The following is a 22,744-nucleotide window of genomic DNA, read 5'->3' as shown; positions in this document are numbered from 1 at the left end:
TGACTCCCTGTATGTCAGAGACCAACTAGTTGCTTTGGTACAGATGTTAAATACAAAGACCTGGATGCAAAAGCTGCTGCTGGAAGTATTGAACCTGTGCATTCCCCAAAGGCAAGAACAGGAGGAAGGAACATGGGAAGAAAATGCAAGTTTCTGCTGCCAGCCAGGGTGTCAGAGAAGGCAGCTCTCCCACTCAGTCCCACAACTGGTGACTGAGAGTCTGCTAAGCTCTGCCTTTTTGCTCACATTTTCCAATGCACACTGCCACTGTGGTGAAAAAGGCAGACTTGTTCTTGCCCTGCACATGTGACATGACCTTCGACTACAGCCTGGGACTGTGAGTACCTGCTTTAGGAAACTAATTTTACTTTTCCAAGATGTAGCTTCTGAGCAGTGCCTGAAGATCAGGACTGTTGTGAAGTGTGTCACGTTATAGACTCCAGCACTGCTTTTGAGACTGTTTGACCTCAAGCCCTTCAACAAAGGCCTGCAAATTCCAGGGACTCCCTATCCCCACACTGCTATGAGGTCCTGGGGAGAATGAAGTCACCAGCTTTGTCCCACTGTTTCACACATGCTTCTCATGGAAACCCCAGGAGCTGAGTCAGAGGGCCTGACATGGCTTTCCAGCACAGCACTACTGTCTGACTGCTTGGATGAACTAACATACCTGCTTGGTTCCTGGGAGAAAGGATGTTATGTCACCATCCAAAAGCAGACAGTCTTCCATTAAAATCCCAAGTCATCCACACATAGCATGTAGGTGGTTTGTATATTCTCCAGGGTGGATACCTCATCCTGAAATATCATCCCCCATCCTGATACCTCATCCCCAATGTGTTTTGGGCATAGTGGGCCGGTGTTTCAATAAACAGGACTAGACGAGAATAGTTATTCCAAGCTATTAATTATTCATTGCCTTTTCCAGCATTTGAAATCACAGGGAAAGCAGTGGGAAGAGGGTTGAGAAAGGTCCCAAAGAGCCCAACCCTGAGTACCTATCAGAGACTCACACTCAGGCTGTCTGCAAGGCTGCCTTTGCTTTTTCTTCCTGTATTTGCACACTGCTGTGACAGCACAGCACAGGGGACATAGGCCTGTTCCAAACCTCAACTGAGCTCTTAAAGCCTGTGATCAGGGATGGAAAATGGGGGAAAAGTTTTTCACTGAGGAGCTGAAGTCACTGTCTCTCAGGAGTTACATCCAGAGAACACAGTGTTAAGATACTAACCTTCCAAACACTGAGAAACTAAGAACACTAGGTTCAAGGCCATCCCAACATCTTTGGTTTAACTGCTTTATTGCAGCTGGTGGCTTTAGAAATGTGACCGTTTGCAGTGCCCCTGCCCCATGACAGCTTCCACAGTCCCCTGGCAAGAGTGAGGCATCACCAGGAGAGGTCTCTGATTTCTGGGGACCCTGCTGCTTTTCCTGGAAGGAGATGTGGAAAATGTTTTCCATTTCAAGCAGCAGAGTACTTCACCACAGGATGACTTTCTTTCCCTCCCACTGCTATTAAGTTCCTGAGTGATAATCAGAAAAGTCTCACTTTAAATAAATTTTGCTCCTGTGCACCTTGGGAAGCTGATGTGAAAGTACTAAAGTCTCTTAAAAAACCTTGATAGCTCAAATTAGTTACCCAAGATTAAGGAATATCCATAGGCTCAAGATTTAAATTCCCACATCTTCAAAGAGCATAGTACAGCCTTTTCACCAGGCAGCCAGAAAATTGGTTAGTTATTGTGAAATGCCCAAACTGGATAACCACCACTGGAAACCTCAGAAGAAAATCAGCCAATCTTTTGCTAAAGCCACAGACACCAAGTATAGCTTGGGGAACCATGCTGAGAGAAAACAAACTATTGAATTGCTGCTCACTAAGTGAGCCCCCTCCACTCTTTGCCCTGAGCCAGGCAGAAGCCAATGAAAAAAGCTGTAGGTAAAATTCAGGTAGTTAAGGTTTCATCATAATGCTTCATGCAAGTGTGTGCACAACGTGGTATTAGATGGGAAGCCATAATAGCCATGGTGCCTAACTTCATTGTGCTAGCAAACAGCAAACTCACACATTGTGTTTAATTGGTTTAGTAAGACTGACATTTTGATAATGTCTGGCACTTAGAAGGCAGCAAAAATAATAATTCATGGCTCAATTAGCCCTGGCTTTCCTACTTTTCAAGCTACTTCCATGCTAATGAAGAGGCCAATTTATTTAATTTTTCTTCCCAGAGTTCAGAATTGGTCATACTGAGTTTTATGACCAGGAGAGAAAGTTTGGGATTTAACTTTAATGAATCTGTTGGTCTAGCAACCTTTCTGTAATTTTTCTGCCTCGAATTTTAACGACTACTATTCATGATCACCAATTACTGATTTTCAGCTTTTATAATGATGTCTAGTCTGTTTTCCTTCTCAGTTACACAATATTGCATCAGTCTCACTGCTCTGATCTCACTGAATTTGCTCTTGCAAATTGGGGAAAAAACTTTCTGGAAAAATGTGTGGTTTGGTAGAGTAGGTCTATACAAGGAAAAACAGAGCAAACATAGCTCACAAAGGCTATGCAGGAAGCTCACAAATAAATGCAAAGGTACTACTAGGAGAGTAAAAAGAAAGATGTTTCAATCTAAAAGGGTTGAAAGAGTCAGTTTCTCTCTCTAGCACTTATTCATGCTTTGTAATTAAATAAAATTCAGAATACCTGCTTCATAATCCTTTCTTTATTACTTCTCTCTCTTTCATATACTCTGTGTTTCATTCTTGAGTGGTCAAGTTGAAGTTATCTATCCATAAAAGATTTGTACAGGACGTACTATCATTAAACCATGATTATGGTTTAATCTAGTGAATACCGATACTACATTGGGAATAATATGTGAACAGGTGCTTATGTGTACTGGCGTATTTATATTTGTTTTCTTGAATCACTTCTCTGTTGATCTGGGTTTGCTATGTAACACCCAGTGCAGAGATTTGGACGTGTGATGGTGCTGGGATGAAGGGTGGGAGGGCATGCTGTAAAGTCAGTTTAGGAAGGAAGATGTGAATTAGAGCTAGAAATTTAACACTTCAGTTCACCTGCAGTGCCAGACCTAGAAACCTCTGTCCTAGAGGAGAGGATGGTTAGGAGGCTGATAGCCTGGTTTGCCTGGGGGCAGCACCCGGGGCCAGCGCACCTTGCTACCACCCTCCTCTGCCCCACTGGCAGGACCACTGCCAGCACTGTCTTTCTCGCAGCTCTGTGGCACCTCTTGCCTCCAGTCATACCTTGCAAAGGGGGAAACAGTGCCTGCGCTACATTAGCGCTTGCCGGTATTAATAAGCACCTATTCAGATGAGAAGGCGGAGTTATTTTCACAAGTTGGTGGAGTTTAACAAGGCCCTTCTCTACCTTGCAGCTTATGAAACAAAATCACTTAAAAGCAAATAAATCAACTGCTAAAGGCATTCATACCTTACAGACACTACAAGGGCTGTGTCAGACAGAAGGTACCACAGGGTGGGGCATCACCTTCCTTCTGCCTTCTCACCTTCACCTTATGGCACAGAGTCTACTGACAGGCAGCCTCTAGCTTTGGCAATTCTCACTCAGATGGAGAACTCTCCAGCAAAGACCTTGTTGCACACCAAATTTTGTGGACTGAGTTCGAGCATCCTGCTGATTGAGGAGCAGATCACCCAGAAACTGAGGAGGCTGATGAGGGTGTCTCTGATGTGAAGAGATGCCTGCATTTAAAAGTTGTTCTCTCACCAAACACTTCCTCAAACCCGCCCCCCAACCAACCCAAAATCAAAAAAAACCCAACCCCTTCAGGGCTGCAGTCTCTGATTTAGGGGAAAACCAGTACAAGCTAAAGCTCGACCCCAACATTTTGGTAAGTTACTGGTAGAGAAGATCAAAACTGCTGTGTGCTAAGCTAGTATGCTGCTTATAGTGGTAATGACTGCATCTGAAGGCTCAGGGAAAGTATGCGCAAAACTTTTCCCCTAGTTTCCCTTCACAGCAAGGCACAGACCCAGTTTTCAGGAGAAAACCTGAATCTTTGTTCTTTCTTACCCCACTAAACTCTTCTGAAACTTTGTCTTGTTGCTTTCCAAACATGTCAAGAGCTCTGACACACTGCAGCAACAAAATCTACAGTTTAAATGAGACTATTTGCAAGCATGTGATCAGGTTTGGGATGATCCTTCAGTCCCTAGGATGTACAATCATTTTACGCACTGTTCAAATCAAAACAGTACATACTATATTTTTCAGATACAGCATTTGTTTGAGGTTTGCAGCCCAAAATAGAGTAAAATGATGTATTTTTTGGCTTTTGGAAGTGCAAAATGACTCATGGGTGGTTGGGGTTTTTTTTACTATTTTTGTGGCTTCCCACTGGGAACTCACAGTCCTTTTTTCTAGTCATTATGCCCTCTGAAACAGGAGGAAATTTCCACAAGAGCACCTGAACAACTGTGTGGCATTACATACTCAGACAATCTGTCAGCTCCTGGGGTGGTTTGGGGGGTCAGTGGCAGCTTGAAGGTGAACTTGGAGGAGAAAAGTAGTACAGGACTTTGCCATAAGCAGGGAACTGATCAGCCAGACCTTCGGGGTGACTCTGCAGAAGACAACGTTATCAGGAGCTGCGTGGTGGCTAGGCCCTCCTTCCTGCACGAGGCTAATGAGTATGCTTAGCAGTGTACAGCCTCTGAAAGCCAACAACTCACTAGCTACTGGAAACCTCAGAGGTGTGTTTGCTTTTGGAAGGGGATTTTGAGGCATTTATTATCTCTGCAACATTGTGCATCCACCTTGTAGCACTCTTCTTAAATTAGAATCTTTATTTAGACGGTTTTACAAAAATGTGTGATAAATTTCTAGTCTGGTGTATTGGTTTTGTTTGGCAAGGTTTTGGTAGCGGGGGGGGGTTACAGGGGTGGCTTCTGTAAGAAACTGCTGGAAGCTTCCCCTGTGTTCAAGAGAGAGCGAGCCCATATTAGCCGGCTCTGAGACGGACCCGCCGCCGGCCAAGGCCGAGCCAATCAGTGATAGTGGTAACGCCTCTGTGATAACATTTTTAAGAAGGAAAAAGTTGGGACGGAGAGAAACTGCCGCGGGAGTGAGGAGTGAGAACATGTAAGAGAAACAAGCCTGCGGACACCAAGGTCAGTGAAGAAGGAGGGGGAGGAGATGCTCCAGGCGCCGGAGCGAAGATTCCCCTGCAGCCCGTGGTGAAGACCCTGGTGAGGCAGGCTGTCCCCCTGCAGTCCAGGGAGGTCCACGGTGGAGCAGATCTCCACCTGTAGCCCGTGGAGGACCCCACGCCGGAGCAGGTGGGTTCCCGAAGGAGGCTGTGACCCCGTGGGAACCCCGCGCTGGAGCAGGTTCCTGGCAGGACCTGCGGATCTGTGGAGAGAGGAGCCCACGGAGCAGGCTTTCTGGCAGGACTTGTGACCCCGTGGGGGACCCGCGCTGGAGCAGTGTGCTCCTGAAGGACTGCACACCGTGGAATGGACCCATGCTGGAGCAGTTCGTGAAGAACTGCAGCCCGTGGGAATGGCCCACGTTGGAGGAGTTCGTGGAGGACTGTCTCCCGTGGGTGGGACCCCACGCTGGAGCAGGGGAAGAGTGTGATCAGCCCTCGTCCTGAGGAGGTGAAGCGGCAGAAAATAACGTGTGATGACCATAAACCCCATCCCTGTCCCCCTGTGCCGCTGGGGGGGCTTGGTGGTGAAATCCGGGAGGGTAGTTGTGCCCGGGAAGAACGGAGGGGTGGTGGGAAGGTGTTCTGAGATTTCGTTTTACTTCTCATTACCTTGCTCTGGTTGATTTGTAATAAATTGAGTATGTTTTGCAAATTGAGTCTGTTTTGCCCGTGACGGTAATAGTGAATGATCTCTCCTGTCCTTATCTCGACCCGCGAGCCTTTTGTTATATTTTCTCTCCCCTATCCAGCTGAGGATGGGGGAGTGATAGAATGGCTTTGGTGGGCACCTGGTGTTCAGCCAGGGTCAACCCATCACATCTGGCTATGTTTTTTTCTTCATACTCGTCTGCTGACTGACTGCTTGGTTTCTTTTTCTCTTTGTACATTTAAACTTGAAGTTTGAGGAAACATGCAGGCTAGAGAGATAATAAAACAAGCTTTTCCTGTGGACCACCAAGTGCAGTGAGGTTACTGTTGCAGTGGTACTGATGCACTGACACAAAGACAATGGTAAATAGTATCACTAGCAGAAAGAAAGCTGGAAAATAAAGACTGGTTTTTTTTTAAATACCTCACCAGTGCTTCCACAAGAAGGATGTAGACCCCTTCAGATAATGACCCCTGCAAATGCCAATAGGAGCAATGAAAATCATCATTCATGATGACATATTGTTTCTAACTAGCAGGGTCCTATCACATTAAGCCAAGGGAAAAATACTTCCATTTCCTCTGCTGTGAAATATGTCTTGCTTCATTTCATAATTGGTCTACACTGATCCACTGGCTGGGCTCTTAGACAAAATAAGAGACAATTCTTGTTCCAAGTACTCTTGGATGTGGTCTACACTTGCTTGGGCTGGCAGGGCTTGCAGGGCCTGACAGTGCTCTGAGGGAAAGATCACCAGCCAAATGCCCTGATGATGCACAAGGAGTGCATGGCTTCTGCCAGGGAAGGGTGGAGGGCAGGCTCCAAGCAAAACTGACGCTCAGAAACAGCATACACGTGAGAGAGCTCAGCATGAAGTTGTCTTTATACATAGAGGACAAGGCAAACTGAACTGAGTCCTACTGCTAAAGGGGGTATAAACTGTTCCTCTTTCTGCTCATTTGTTTTCTGGATGTAAGAGGCCTGTCATGGCTGTAGTTGTGAATTAACATAATTTTGGAAAACGTCCTAACCCTAATGACAAGGAATCCTTCAGTTGCATTTGTCTGCCACAACTGTGACAAACAGAGAACATGTGCTTCATGGCTTTGAATGTGATGGCTGGCTTTAAGCACTAAAAACCACACAGATCCTGTGCAGGCAAAGACGTGCTGGTAGGAGCAGAAAACCTTATCCAAGGTAGTCATGCTTTGAAATTTTCTTTGAATGGATGTGAGAAAGGGAGGTGAGATTTTAAGTAAAGTCACTTGTCACTATTATTTGGCAAACCACAGGGACCTCAGAGCTGTCTTTCCTCTCTATGTAGCAAAGTGAATCTAGATTGTTATCAATGCTGTTAGAATCATAGAATCATAGAATCACAGAATCATTTAGGTTGGAAAAGACCTTCAAGATCAGAGTCCAACCATCAACCATACCCACTAAACCATGTTCTGGAGTACCCTGTCTACTTGCTTTTTGAATACCTCCAGGGATGGTGACTCAACAACTTCCCTGGGCAGCCTATTTCAATGTCTGACAACCCTCTCAGTAAAGAAATTTTTCCTAATATCTAATCTAAACCTCCCTTGCCGCAACTTGAGGCCATTTCCTCTCGTCCTATCTCCAGCCACCTGACAGAAGAGACCTGTTCTCAGTAGGCTGGCTGCAAATGATGAATTTAGATTTTATTACATTATTACAGTATGTGTAGGAAACAGACTTATGGAGGCCTGTCATGGAGCCTGTCCCATGTAGAAGTGCATCAGATGTAATGCCAGTTCTTGGCAAGGGTAAGGATTGAGTTGCTGTGAGTCTTAGTGGCAGACCCCTTCTTCCTTCCATGCAACAATAAAACAGGACACTTATTTTAATCCTCTTTACATAATTTCCTCCTGCAGAGAAACCAGTCCAGTGTCCACTGTCTCACACCCATTGCAGTGACTACTTGCAAAGCATCCCAGTGAGTCCAGCAGTACTGTTGTATGCCTTGGCACACCATATTCCCCTGAGCACGGAGTCCTTGTTGCCTTCCCAGGGAGCATGGTACATGAAGTCACCTCAGCCTGGAACCTTGCCTAGCACCCTGCTCTGTTATGGTAATGCAGCATGCTGGACACGCAAGTCCTCACAAAGAGCAGCTTTGTGCTTTGTTAGTGCGTACACTATTGCCAAGACTGTGATGCTGTCTAGCCCTTTCCCTGAGCAAGAAGCAACTGTGCTCCAGTTGCTTTGTCTTGTGCCAGGTGGGGCAGCTGAAGGAGTCAGAGTCTGCTCATGCCTGGCCTCCCATCTGAGTGAACAGAGACATTTGCTTGATTTGCCTTATGGTGTGTCAGCTAATAGAGGTTACCTCTCCTTTGTACCTTGCCTGCTACTCTTTACATCACTGTGGCTATCATGACCCTCCTTTTAAGCAGATATTTTCTTCAGCAGCTGGAGCATCCAGAAACTGCAGTCTGTCCAGCCAGCCATGGAGGCTGAGGGCCTGTGTCCATGCTCACAAGCTGCTTGTTGCTGGCATATTCCTGCATTGCTTCCTGATTTAGGGACCCATGGGAGCAGTGTTTAGTGGATTTTCAGGCCAGTTGGTTTAGCCACTGGTTGATGCCGCAGTGACCTTTCTACTACAGGGACTTGACTGCCAAGGGATTTTCTGTCCCTGCCAAGAGAAGACAGGCACCTTTTTGCATCATGCAAGATAAACACTTCAGGTGACTCTGGATGGTTTTTAAAAACACCATGAGTGCAGTTTGCAAGATCATGAGCCTGGGACAAGTCATTAATACTCTGGAGCTGATTAACTTCTAGCATCTGTAGTGTGTGTAGAGATGAAGGGAAGCAAAACTTTGTTTCTGGTATGTATGACCATTTAGATAATCTCTTTCCTATTGTGGACAATCAAAAGGGAAGACTGGAATTAAATTTGTTGTAATGGACATTGACATAATGTAGATAAAGTGCTTAAACAAATGTTGATTTCCTGAAAGGACGGGTCTCTCTTCCTGACTAACTGACTCTGAAAATGTACAGTCACAGCCCTAAGGCTAAAAAGTCCCCTTTACCACCCCTAACCTTCAAACTACTACAAGAAAATGCCATCACAAAAAGAAGGGCTGGAGCAAGATCTTTGGAGCTAAGATGCCTCTGCTAAACCTGGAATTTCTTGCTGAAATTTACTTGAAATTAGCTGGAGGATTTCTCTGCTCTTTCATTCATGAGGAGGACAGTGACCTCCTGCCGTGAATGAGTGACTTTAGTTGAGAGCACTGATCTCCTCTCTCTTCCAGCTCAATGCAGTTGCTAACATTTCAAAACAGAAAGCTGCTTACCCTGCCTGACTGGCTGCTGCCTGCCTCTAGGAGCACCGCAACTGGCTGGACCTGCCACCTGTACAGCATGATGCTGGGGGCTATACTTTCAGGCTCCTGCTTACCCCCCCAGGGAGAACACTGGGTGCACTATGCATTTTCAGAAAGATTGTGAGAGCTTTAAAAAGTTTAAATATTTGAGGCCTCTGTCAAATTGGTTTGCAATTGCACAAAATTTTGCACATCTCTCTCCCTGTTCCTTGTTCCCTCTATGACAGTGATGGTTTATTGGCAAGCAGCCCATAATACTGACTATGGAAAGGGTAGGATGAGGAAAGGAGCACTACTGTGTTCAGCAGTTTGCTGTATTGACAGGGTGAAGGTGGTCAAATTTGTTCCTCTGGCTTGTTTTTTCCATGTAGATGAAAGAAATTCTTTCTATATATCATGGTTTATCATACAGAATCCTCTTCATGATGAAAAAAGGGATTTGGATTATTATGTTAAAATTTTCCAGGGGTCAAATCTCCAATTCTGAAAAAGCATGTTGCAGTCAAGACAATTAGAGGGCTGTGCCTCCAGGTTTTGCTTTTACTTATTTCTAACCTCATCTCAGGGCCGGCTCCTTCAACTGCAGTGCATGGTAAAGACATAATGAGAGAAGAGGCCAATGCCATTATAACGTCTAATGAAAAAGTATAAGTGCGTGCAGTGATGCTAGCTTTGAATGCTGCACATGGTCTTCTGTTATTGCATCCCGCATAGCTCTGAGAAGAATGTATTATTAATAATTTGTAGTATTTGTATTTGTAGTATTTGTGGCTTCTAATTTACTACATTCTTTTTCCTGTTTAAAACAAATAGAAAAAACTACATAATTAATCTCCTTGCCGCTCATGTTGTATCAGAGATGGCTGTGCTTTTAGGGGGATATTCCTCCAAAGTGTCAAAGCATGTACTCCAGCACTTAGAGAGGATGCTTAGCCAAAGACAGTCTGCTTTCACCTCTGATAGCCTGCTTAAGAGGAAGAATATGGTCCCTACACAAGAGATCAGATTTGTTATGCCAAATGGGTAGAGAACAGAATAGCAAGTAACTTACCACATCAATTATCTGCAGCAAAGAAAGCTGGAGCTCAACTACAAGGGGTTGGGAGTCATTCACTACTGGTCGTTCAAGACGATTGTAGTTTCTCAGCAGTTCTCTGTACAAGTGTCTCTGGCTTTCGCCCTGCTGAGAGACTAGTGAAAAAGAAAGAAGGCATCTGTCATTCGGGCTGGTCTGTTTTGCTGAAAACCCCCACTTAATAGGTTTGTAATTTGAAAGCATTTCCCCCCAAAGTTCCCAAAATTCTGCACATGGGTGTGATAGACACAGCTTTTCTGCATACATGACTGATGAGCTCTTAAAATATTAACCACTAACACTCTAACTCATTATTAGCACTCAGAATCTACTGAACAGCCTTTGTGGCTCTGAGTAAATGTCCCCCTTCCTTGGTGCCCCTCCTGCTAATGGTAAGTGGAGATGCGGCTCCAAACCCACCAGACAGCTTCCTGGAAGGCAGTCAGAGCACTTTTATTTGCTTGCTCTTATTTCCTAGAGACTGGCTGCTGTAAGCCAGTGCTGATATTATTTGGACATATAGTGTGTTTACCCAGTATGAGTAACAGGTATTACTTTTTGGACCTGATGTATCAGCCCCTTTTCTGTGCTCAAGAAACAGTAACAAGCCTTCATACCCTCTTCAATTTTGTGTGGCAGTCTTTCTGGGCTTAGGGTTACTTCCCTTGCCTTTTTTCCTTCTGATGGAAAGGATTGCACACTTTGTTAACACCTAATGAGGTGGTGGTATGAAGACTAGAGTATCTGACAGGTATGTATAATGGTATTGAATTTCTGGTGTTACATGCTTAACTCAGCTGCTACTGGGAACAGCCTCAACACAGAAGCTGTCATGCAAATACATGAGCATGTTAAAGGCTAGCAGAATTTCAGTCTATGCTTAAATTGCAAGATGCCCCTGTTCCCCAGCTTTGGGATGGGTATGGAGAGCATCCATCTAACCTGTGTGACCAGGTTTCCTTGCCATAACAACCATGCATGGGGCAGAGTAGCAGTGATGGCTTGGGTTTCTTCCCACAGGAAGGTGAGTACTTTGCTGGGACACTGCCCAGGTGCTTGGGTCCCCCAAAACAGTGTAGGTGTTGGTGCTCTGGCCAGTGGCAGCCTGAGCTCTACCTAAAAGCTGCATCTAACAGTGTGAGGGTCATGGGTTGCAGGTTCCCTGAGGCCAAACCAGTTCTGTCAGCATGAGTGCATATTCCCTGAACTGTAGAAATCCAGTCCCTGGCAGGGTATCTGCACTGTAAATTATTATTACTTTGGACTGAAGCATTTTTTATGCACTGCAGCTCCCAGTCACTGTGTGTGACTTTTTTTAACTCTTGAGTAAAGCTCTGCACTTTGACACCAGGACTGCTTTCACAGTTATTATTAACACGTTTTTGACAATGCAAACAAACCATAACAACAAGTTCTGCCTTCCCCAGACTCTTACTGTGCTCAGCAAACCTTGCAAGCCTGGAACAAGCTGCTGTCCAACACAGCAACCATGCCTTTTAAAGCTAATAATAAATTTAGTTTATGAACAGTTTATAAGTCTGTTTAATTTGTGTTCTCTTCAATTTTCCTGATGCTAAAGGGAGCTTTGTGGCTTTCAGGTATGACAGTGCCTGGTGAACAAGAAGGAAGAGTACGTTTGTTTATTTTGGTAAGTTACACCAACACTCATCTTCATGGGCCCTCTCTGCTCTTGCCTAATACACTACATGGTCATGGTTGAGGATGCTGTAAGCACTGCTCCAATAGCCCTTGCTGACATGTCAATATTGGATGTTATGTTTTCGCCATCAGCAAAGACAAGCTCTGGCCACAGTATCTCTCCTTCACCAGCTTAAGTAATCTTCCCTGCAAGGCAATGATTTAAGAAGTCCTCTGTTATGGCCTTAGTGCTTGTTTCCAGTGCCTCAGCAGACCTCAATTTCCTTGCAAGATCCTTCTGTGGAAAGGAAACCAGTAAAATCACTACACATTTTTCTGTGGGAAGACACTCTGTGTTTTGAGCAAATTTTCTGTCCTTCCACTCACCTGCTCACCCCCCCTTCCACCCTCCACCATGTTCCTGTGCTTTAGGGAAGAAATGACCACCTGCACTATTGCTCTCATCTTGAGTACTTATGTAATACTTGCTTTTAACCTTCCTTTTAAACTGGCTGTCTCATCTTTTACAAGGGAAAAGTGCCCTTCACCACTCTCTGGAAGTTGGCTGGGCTGCTAGATTGCCCTAGTACCATCACTGTTGTGATGCATTAAAGCAGCCTCCCCACGAGAGGTCTGAGCATAACCCTTTGCTGTGTGCTTCAGAAAGCTGTTTTTGTACTGTGTGCTCCAAACATGCTGAAGCCAGGCCCCCTTCTCTGTTAAACTTTGTGAGCTGAAGTAGCCCGGTACTGCAATTTTGTCCCTGGTTTTCCATCTGTTCTTCAACTCTCCCTTCTGTAATGTAATTATATTACTTTGCGACTTCTTGTATCCGAAATTGTTAACATAGCCTTAGCTGATCTATTCTTAGCCTGCTGAGCTGGCATTGGTGACCACATATTTGTGTGCTGCATGGTTTTGCTCACAAAATTACATAGATTCAGAAGCAGCGGAGCCTTTGGGGTGGCAACTGTTGGTACCACAAAGACCTGGCTAGGCTAGTCACACTGCCATCTCTAGCTGCTTTGGAGAAGGAACCAAGGTGGATGACAAGTCAGACTTGTATTTTCATAGACTTTTTCTTTAAATTGTAGTCTTCAAATACTTAATGTTTCATACTCCAGAGAGATTTCTGCTTTTTTCCCCCTCTAATGCTTGTGCTAATGCATTGTGACACTATAACTCTATGTGCTAAATGGAGTGTTAGCTGGTGATGGGGAAGTCTGGATCTTTCAGGAGTAGTGGTAGAATAAGTTTTACCACTGCCTATCCCACAGTCACAGAAATCTAACCAAAAGCAGTGGCACTGTTTTGTCTTTTAAACTAGGCTGGAAGCTGGACATCAATATTTTGAGGTTGCAAGGTCAGTCTCCCAAAAGCAATGCCAGACTTATTTGCCTATGCATGTGTCCTGGGTTCAGCTGGGATAGAGTTAATTTTTACAGGAACCTGGGAGGTGGGGGCATAGCCGGGGCAGCTGACCTGAACTAGCAAAGGAGCTATTCCATACCATGTGACATCATGCTCAGTATATAAATGGGGAGTGGGCCGGGGGGTGGTCTCTGTTTTCGGTGGGGGAAGTGGCGGAGAGTCGGGTCCCGGGTGGTGAGCGGTTGCACTGTGCATCACTCTTTTTGTATACTTTTTCATTAGTACCGCTGTTGTTGTTGTAATCTCTTTGTGTTTGTCCCAGTAAACTGCCTTTATCTCAACCCTCGAGGTTCCAGTTCCTTTTTCTTTTCTCTACTCCGTCTCCTCCCCATCCCACTGGAGGGGGGCGGAGGAGTGAGTGAGCGGCTGCGTGGTCCTTTGTTACCCGCTGGGCTGAAACCATGACAGTCCTTTTTGGCGCCCAACGTGGGGCACGAAGGGTTGAGATAACGACAGATCTGGCCAGAGCGTGTTGAAACAAATTTGCCAAACGCATTTCTTAGATAAATAGATGTTAGTCACAATGTTGTTTCATTTGTTTACATGGTGGCGTTTTGTAAACTCTTATATGCTCTATGTATTGCCTGTAGTTGTGTATCTCATCTCTGGGAGAGTGATTGGGATTATCATTTTGCTGTACTCACCGGTCATGAGGTTAAGCTGGTATCTGTATGAGGCAGTGATATCATTTCCATACTTTGGGCACCTTCTGTCAGATTTTATTGGTAATTACACCCAATCCATGGGGAAATTAGGGGGGGATACCTCCCCCCGTCCGTTCACCTCCCTTTTCTCCTTCCGACTAATTACAACAGCTTTTGAGAATTTTGAATATCCTTGGGATGCGCAAGCCAGTGTGCTGTTAGTGCTATGCCTCCTGAATATTTTTCAGGTCTTGCTTAGGGCTACAAAAAGGCTCTTTAAGAGTACCACTCAGAGATCTTCCCCAAAGCTGGATACTCATGGGTGGCACGGCATGTGGGAGGATGTGGGCAGGTATCTAGAGAACTTCTCACCGCCAGTGACTTGGAAGTTCACTCCTGAACAACTACAGAACCCTCATGAAGTGATAGAGTATTTGAAAGAAAAATGCTGTGGCTAACCCAGAGACACACAACTCACTACATTGTGCTGGGCCCTGGCCAGTATCTACCAAACACTGCTTGATACTAGGCAGCACCCTCAGGGAGAAAAGATGGAAAACAGGGCAACAGGCACCGTGGCTACCCCAACCCCGACAACAGGCACCGTGGCTACCCCAAACCCAACAACAGGCACCGTGGCTGCCGCTACCATGACAACAGGTACTGTGACTACCCCTACCCCGGTGACAGACACTTCAGCTAAACCAGAGAACCAACCTGTGCCAGTATCAGTCGCCCCTGTACAGAAAAAGAAACACACAAAGAAATCAGTTCGCTTAGCAAGAGATGAAGATGTGTTGGGAATTGGCTTGATGAGAAAGGACATGGGTCTATGGAAAAGTTGTGCGAGCAGAGTTCTGTGTGAAAGCATGTCAGCCTGAGCAGCAAGATTAGGCCTTGGCCGAAAATAGCTGGCTTTGCTGATATCAGGAGAAAAACAACAGCTGGTCTCGCTGTTATCAGGAGAAAGACAGGGACGGTGTGACCTTGGCATAACTTCATAAGTAACTTTTGAAGAAGTTCCCATGAGAAAGTTACAGAACACGCATAGCTGCAAATCACAAGTGGGTGTGTTTTATTAATGAATAAACATTAGCAATGTACCAATCATATTAGGACTAGTAGGCATAATTATCGCAAACTGTATAAATATGAGCTATCCGTGCAAATAAAGTTGAATCACTTCTATCACTCATATTGGGTTGACCTATGTGCATTCCTCCGCCGCTCCAACAAAGATGAACCAGGATCATCGCGAGAACAGGAAGAAGAGGCAGAACCTGAAATTATTACCCGATCTCTATCCATGAGTGAGTTGAGTGACATGCAAAAAGATTTTAGCCGCCACCCAGGTGAGCACATTGTTACCTGGATGCTCCAATGCTGGGATAGTGGGGCTAGTAGTGTGGAATTAGAGGGTAAGAAAGCCAAGCAGTTGGGATCTCTGTCTAGGGAAGGCGGCATTGACAACGCGATTGGGAGAAAAACACAAGTCCTCAGCCTCTGGAGGCGACTTCTGTTAGGTGTAAAGGAAAGATACCCCTTCAGGGATGAAGTTACATGTCACCAAGGCAAGTGGACCACCATGGAGAGAGGTATCCAGTACAGGAGAGAATTAGCCGTGCTGGAGGTGATTTATAATGATCCAGAAAATGCACAGTCACCCACAGATCCAGATGAGGTCCAATGCACACAACCCATGTGGCAGAAGTTTCTACGAAGTGCACCACCAACTTATGCCAACTCATTGGCAGTAATGTCCTGGAAAGAAGGCTACAGACAAACAGTGGATGAATTGGCTGTCCAACTCCGGCAATACGAAGGAAGTCTCTCTTCCTCCCTACGGGCCTGTGTCTCAGCCATAGAGGAGTTGTCCCGAGAGTTCCAGCAATTCTGTCCTCCTCCTCACCTGTACAGGCCTGCATCGCAGTTATTGGGAGTAAGCGTTCCTCTGCCCAAGAGAGAGGAGAGAGAAAGTACACACGATGGGCTAACCTGTGCTTTTACCTGCGTGACCATGGAGAGGACATGAGGAAGTGGGATGGAAAACCTACCTCAGTCTTGGATGCACGGGTACAGGAGTTGCGAGAAAAAGCAACCAGAAAAGAGAATTCTTCTTGGAAAACTGCTGCTTCAGTTTCCCGTGAGCAGTCCCCCAGATGCAGTAGATGGGCTGATCTCATTTCTGATCCCCTTGAAGGGACTTCTGATTCATGTGTGCAGAAAGTGAGTAATGGATATTCTAACCAGGATTAGAGGGGCCCTGCCTCCAGCCAGGTGGAGGAGAAGGACAACCGAGTCTACTGGACAGTGTGGATTCGATGGCCTGGCACATCAGACCCACAGGAATATAAGGCTCTAGTGGACACTGGTGCACAATGTACCCTAATGCCATCAAGTTATAAAGGGGCAGAACCCATCTGTATCTCTGGTGTGACAGGGGGATCCCAAGAGCTAACCGTATTGGAAGCTGAAATGAGTCTAACTGGGAATGAGTGGCATAAACACCCCATTGCGACTGGCCCAGAGGTCCTGTGCATCCTTGGTATAGATTATCTCAGGAGGGGGTATTTCAAGGACCCAAAAGGGTACCGTTGGGCCTTTGGTATAACTTCATTGGAGACGGAGGAGATTGAACAGCTGTCTACCCTGCCGGGTCTCTCCCAAGACCCTTCAGTTGTGGGGTTGCTGAAGGTTGAAGAACAACAGGTGCCAATTGCTACCACGACGGTGCACCGGCGGCAATATCGCACCAACTGAGACTCCCTGATCCCCATCCATAAGCTGATTTGCCAATTGGAGAGCCAAGGAGTGATCAGCAAGACTCACTCACCCTTTAATAGTCCCATATGGCCCGTGTGGAAATCTTATGGGGAATGGAGACTGACAGTAGATTATCGTGGGCTGAATGAAGTCACGCCACCGCTGAGCGCTGCTGTGCCAGATATGTTAGAGCTTCAATATGAACTGGAATCAAAGGCAGCTAAGTGGTATGCCACAATTGACATTGCTAATGCATTTTTCTCCATTCCTTTGGCAGCGGAGTGCAGGCCTCAGTTTGCTTTCACTTGGAGGGGCATCCAGTACACCTGGAATCGACTGCCCCAGGGGTGGAAACACAGCCCCACCATTTGCCATGGACTGATCCAGGCTGCACTAGAAAAAGGTGAAGCTCCAGAGCACCTGCAATATATTGATGACATCATCGTATGAGGCAACATGGCAGAAGAAGTTTTTGAGAAAGGGAAGAAAATAATCCAAATCCTTTTGAAGGCTGGTTTTGCCATAAAAGAAAGTAAGGTCAAGGGACCTGCGCAGGAGATCCAGTTCTTAGGAGTAAAATGGCAAGATGGGCGTCGTCAGATCCCTGTGGACATCATCAACAAAATAGCAGCTATGTCCTCACCGACTAATAAAAAGGAAACACAGGTTTTCTTAGGTGTTGTGGGTTTTTGGAGAATGCATATTCCAAATTACAGTCAAATTGTAAGCCCTCTCTACCAAGTTACTCGGAAGAAGAACGATTTTAAATGGGGGCCTGAGCAACGACAAGCCTTTGAACAGATTAAGCAGGAGATTGTTCACGCAGTAGCTCTTGGGCCAGTCCGGACAGGACAAGATATTAAAAATATGCTCTACGCTGCAGCTGGGGAGAATGGCCCTACCTGGAGCCTTTGGCAGAAAGCACCTGGGGAGACCCGAGGCCGACCTCTGGGGTTTTGGAGTCGGGGATATCGAGGATCTGAGGCTCGCTATACTCCAACTGAAAAAGAGATTTTGGCAGCATATGAAGGAGTTCAAGCTGCCCCAGAAGTGGTTGGTACTGAAACACAGCTCTTCTTAGCACCCCGACTGCCAGTGCTGGGCTGGATGTTCAAAGGGAAAGTTTCCTCTACGCATCACGCGACTGACGCCACGTGGAGTAAGTGGACTGCACTGATCACACAGCGGGCTCGCATAGGAAACCCCAGTCGCCCAGGAATGTTAGAAGTGATCACGGACTGGCCAGAAGGCAAAGATTTTGGAATGTCGCCAGAGGAGGAGGTCATACGGGCTGAAGAAGCCCCACTGTATAATAAACTGCCAGAAAATGAGAGGCAATATGCCCTGTTCACTGATGGGTCCTGTCGCATTGTGGGAAAACATCGGAGGTGGAAGGCTGCTGTATGGTGTCCTACACGACTAGTTGCAGAAACTGCTGAAGGAGACGGTGAATCGAGTGAGTTTGCAGAGGTGAAAGCCATCCAGCTAGCTGAAAGAGAAAAGTGGCCAGTGCTCTATCTCTATAGTGACTCATGGATGGTGGCAAATGCCCTGTGGGGGTGGCTACAGCAATGGAAGAAGGGCAATTGGCAGCGCAGAGGTAAACTCATCTGGGCTGCCGCACTGTGGCAAGATATTGCTGTTCGGATAGAGAAGCTAGTGGTAAAAGTACATCAGGTAGATGCTCATGTACCCAAGAGTCGAGCCACTGAAGAACATCAAAACAATCAGCAGCCAGATCAGGCTGCCAAGATTGAAGTGTCTCAGGTGGACCTGGACTGGCAACGTAGGGGTGAGCTATTTATGGCTCAGTGGGCCCACGATACCTCAGGCCATCAGGGAAGAGATGCAACATATAGATGGGCTCGAGATCGAGGGGTGGACTTGACCATGGACACTATCGCACAGGTCATCCATGAATGTGAAACATGTGCTGCAATTAAGCAAGCCAAGCGGCAAAAACCCCTGTCGCATGGAGGGCGATGGCTGAAATATAAACAGTGGGAGGCCTGGCAGATTGACTATATCATGCTGAAAACTACATTGAGAGCGATGGGGGGTGGAACTTTCAAGCATTGGGATACACATTTAACAAAAGCCACCTGGTTAGTTAATACTAGAGGATCCGCCAATCGGGCTGACCCTGCCCAACCAAGAGTTCCACGTACTGTAGAAGGGGATAAAGTCCCTGTAGTGTGCATGAGGAGTATGTTAGGAAAGACAGTCTGGGTTAGTCCTCCCTCAAGCAGAAGCAAACCCATTCAAGGTGTTGTTTTTGCTCAAGGACCTGGGTACACCTGGTGGGTGATGCAGAAGGATGGGGAAGTTCGATGTGTACCTCAGGGAGATTTGATTTTGGGAGAGAATAGCCAGTGAATTGGGCTGTATGATATTTAACTGCTAAATAACCTGTCAATGCATGTCATTTTATCCATAGTGTCTATATGCCATATCAAGGGGTATTGTGAGAATTATCCAAATGACTACAGGATGGATTTCTGAAACTGAGCCAAGTACAACAGCGATAGAACTTGAACTGGCACCCAGCAATTTCCTCAAGATCAACATCTTCGACCTGCAGACCAAGGGCATGAGTTGCACCAACTGTACTAGCCACAAGTTCCAGAGACAACATCAATGACCCAACATCTCACCATCTCTCTCTTATCCTGAAGAACTGTTACAACAGATAGAGCCCCAAAGTCGACGGACACATTAGAGGGATAGCCCATAGGCTAAAGGAACACCATGTGTGTGTGTGTGCGAGGTCGGGGCGGGCCAGAGTCCATATACTTATATATAAGACCAGGAAAGTAGTAGTGGTTGATTGGAAAAAAATGTAAGATCTGGGCATGATGTAGATGGTATAGAATAAGGGGTGGATAATGTCCTGGGTTCAGCTGGGATAGAGTTAATTTTTACAGGAACCTGGGAGGTGGGGGCATAGCCGGGCAGCTGACCTGAACTAGCCAAGGAGCTATTCCATACCGTGTGACATCATGCTCAGTATATAAATGGGGAGTGGGCCAGGGGGTGGTCTCTGTTTTCGGTGGGGGAAGTGGCAGAGCGCTGGGTCCCGGGTGGTGAGCGGTTGCACTGTGCATCGCTCTTTTTGTATACTTTTTCATTAGTGCCGTTGTTGTTGTTGTAATTTTTTTCTTTGTGTTTGTCCCAGTAAACTGCCTTTATCTCAACCCTCGAGGTTCCAGTTCCTTTTTCTTTTCTCTCCTCCGTCTCCTCCCCATCCCACCGGAGGGGGGCGGAGGAGTGAGTGAGCGGCTGCGTGGTCCTTTGTTACTGGCTGGGCTGAAACCACGACAGCATGTTACAGGAAAGTATTGGCAAAGAGCATGATCCCTCAAAGATAAAGGATCTTTGAGCAACAGAGAGCCTCTTATGTCCCACTGCCTCAGACAGTGTCCCCCTTGTTTCTGGATTATCTTGGAAGCAGTAGGAAAATACAATCTCAGTACAGTCTGAGGGCAGAGCAGTGAATGATGTTTATCTCAAGTTTAGCAAGACTTTTGACACTGTGTCCGAGAACATCCTCATAGACATTTGTCTATGCCTTACAGGCTAGATAAATGAACAGTGATGTGGATTGAAAAGTGGCTGAACTGTCAGGCTCAGAGGGTTGTAGTCAGCAGCACAAAGTCTGGCTGAAGGCCAGCCAGCGCTGGAGTACTCCAGGGGTGGATACTGGGGCCAACGCTGTTCAACATCATTACGAATGATGGAGCAGAGTGCACCCCCAGCAAGTTTTCAAATGGTACAAAACTGGGAGGAGTGGCTGATACAGGACATGGGTTTGCTGCCATTCAGAGAGAGGGACCTTGAAAAACTGGAGAAATGGCTGACAGGAACCTCATGAAGTTCGATTAAAGGAAGTGCAAAGTCCCGCACCTGAGGAGGAGTAAACCCAGGCACCAGGATAGGCTGGGGGCCCACTGACTGGAGAGCAGGTTGGCAGAAGAGCCCTGGGGGTCCTTCTAGATATGATGCTGACCATAAGGCGGTAATGCATCCTTGCAGCAAAGGCCACCAGCATCCTGAGCTGCATCAGACAGTGCCTCACCAGTAGGTCAAGAGTGGTGATCCTTCCTCTCTACTTCAGCACTGGTGAGACATACTTGGAGTGCTGGGTCCAGTGCTGGGCTCCTCAGTACAAAGGAGACACAGAGTTACTAGACCAAGGACTAGATTGTCCCTCAAGCTTTACTTTCTGAATAATCTAAAATGGTTCCCTAAACTGCTCCTGGAGTTTGCAGGCAATTGGGAGGCACAAGGCAAAGCAATCCTCTGGCAGTTTTGTGAAGAGCTCTGTGGACAACAGAGGTATTTCTGCACTACATTCAACTCTTAAATACCTTTATCAATCTCCTTCCATGCTTCTGCATGTGCAAAGAAGTCTGCAAGAAGCCCACTGATTGATCAACACAACCTACAAACTGCTACCAATCTCTTGGGAATACATGCTTTAGCTGAACTTCATCTTTCTTTCTAGGATGGAATTTCTGAGAATTGCACAGCAAGGTAACCTGCCCAGGAGTTATTTCTTTATTGCAGAATGCTACCACCTCCCCTCACACGAGATACAAGAAAATGTCGGTCCCTCCAAATGCATTGCTGTGAGTCCAGGGAACTTCCCAAGTAGGGTGGTACTGTGTGGTATCCTTTGTGTTGGATCAGGGAGTCCTATGATGTGAACGAAGAACCTGCAGCAAGAAAACAGAAGATGGCAGGTTCCCTAAGGTCTTATTTCTGAAATGTATCTGAAAAGCTGTCCTTTGCCTCCTTTGTTCCCCTGCATCATCTTTGCCTTGAATTATTTCAGCAGGAAATAAAGCAAGATATCTTGCTGTTAGCTTACACTCTGAGCTCTGTCTTTCCTTTCACACGCATAGTCTGCATGTGAGATTTCATCCTGTTTATTAAATGCAGACATGTTGCAATGTCCCAGACAGGTTAGGCCAAGACACTAGGACTGAAACACAGGACAATTGTATATTAAAAAAAAATTTGCAAAGACCTCCTCAGAGCAAGCCTAGAAGCATGTTAATAACTGCATCCATGTATTTGGACAAAGTGTGGGTTCATAGCTAGAAGCAGAGAGGCACCTCTGTTGAGGCTTCCACAGGCGGTGTCTCACCCTGACTGTGAACCTGCATGATATCTATAAAGGGGTTTGAATTCTCTGAGACATTGCAATTAAATTAGATCAAGCTGGTACTTGCTGATGTCAGCTCCAAGTCAGCAGCTGTGCATGCCCAACCTCAAGCTCAGACTGAACTCATGTCCTGTTGCCAGCGATGGCAAGGAGAACTGTCTCAATTGGTCTGCATGTTTTATGGTGACCTAACACATGCTGATCTTGGTGTAACTCAGATATCTGCTCCGGCTGCAAAGCTAAAAATAAAACAAATACCCCAAAACACTGGGTAGGGAAAAGAATGAAAGAGAAAGAGAAAAATAAATAAATAAATAAATAAAAATATAAATAACAAGAAAGACAAAAGAAAAAGAGAGAAAAAGAAAAAGAAAAAGGAGAAGAAAAAGGAGAAAAAAAGGAGAAGAAAAAGAAAAAGAAAAAAGGAAAAGAAAAAGGAAAAAGAAAAGGAAAAGGAAAAGGAAAAGGAAAAGGAGAAGAAAAAGGAGAAGAAAAAGGAGAAGAAAAAGAAAAAAAGGAAAAGAAAAAGGAAAAGGAAAAGGAAAAGGAAAAGGAAAAGGAAAAGAAAAAGAAAAAGAAAAAGAAAAAGGAAAAGAAAAAGTAAAAGAGAAAAAGAAAAAAAGGAAAAGAAGAAAAACACCTGACTAAAACTAGCAAAGCCCTTCCTCGTGTGCTTCATGTTGTTTCACTGGTTGCACTGGTTTATTCCTTTAGAATTTTACTTGGCCCATTGAGGAAACACAGGGCTCTAGGCATATAGCTGCAAGCTGACAACAAACCTCTTCCACCTTCTCTGTCTGGGTGGTATCCTCTGGGTATGGAT

At 45.8% G+C, this 22,744-nt stretch overlaps 1 protein-coding gene across 5 annotated transcripts in view; it reads right to left on the bottom strand.

Annotated features, from left to right (window-relative positions):
• The window catches only part of LOC126036486 (neuronal acetylcholine receptor subunit alpha-7-like), a 75,158-nt gene that overhangs the window by 39,721 nt on the left and 12,693 nt on the right, over positions 1-22,744 (bottom strand). For 2 of the 5 annotated variants that reach the window (XM_049796358.1, XM_049796359.1), the window contains exon 1: positions 10,255-10,360. Coding sequence is in view for 1 of the 5 variants with exons in the window: in XM_049796357.1 (XP_049652314.1) it covers positions 10,255-10,394 (140 nt within the window). In the remaining 4 variants the exon portion in view is untranslated. Of the gene's footprint in view, positions 1-10,254; positions 10,395-22,744 lie in introns of those variants that run through there. The other 3 variants (XM_049796357.1, XM_049796361.1, XM_049796360.1) reach the window with 3 other exon arrangements.

Source organism: Accipiter gentilis, chromosome Z (assembly GCF_929443795.1).
Source record: "Accipiter gentilis chromosome Z, bAccGen1.1, whole genome shotgun sequence".
NCBI classification, from domain to species: Eukaryota; Metazoa; Chordata; class Aves; order Accipitriformes; family Accipitridae; genus Astur; species Astur gentilis.
This window is presented reverse-complemented; position numbering and strand designations above follow the sequence as displayed.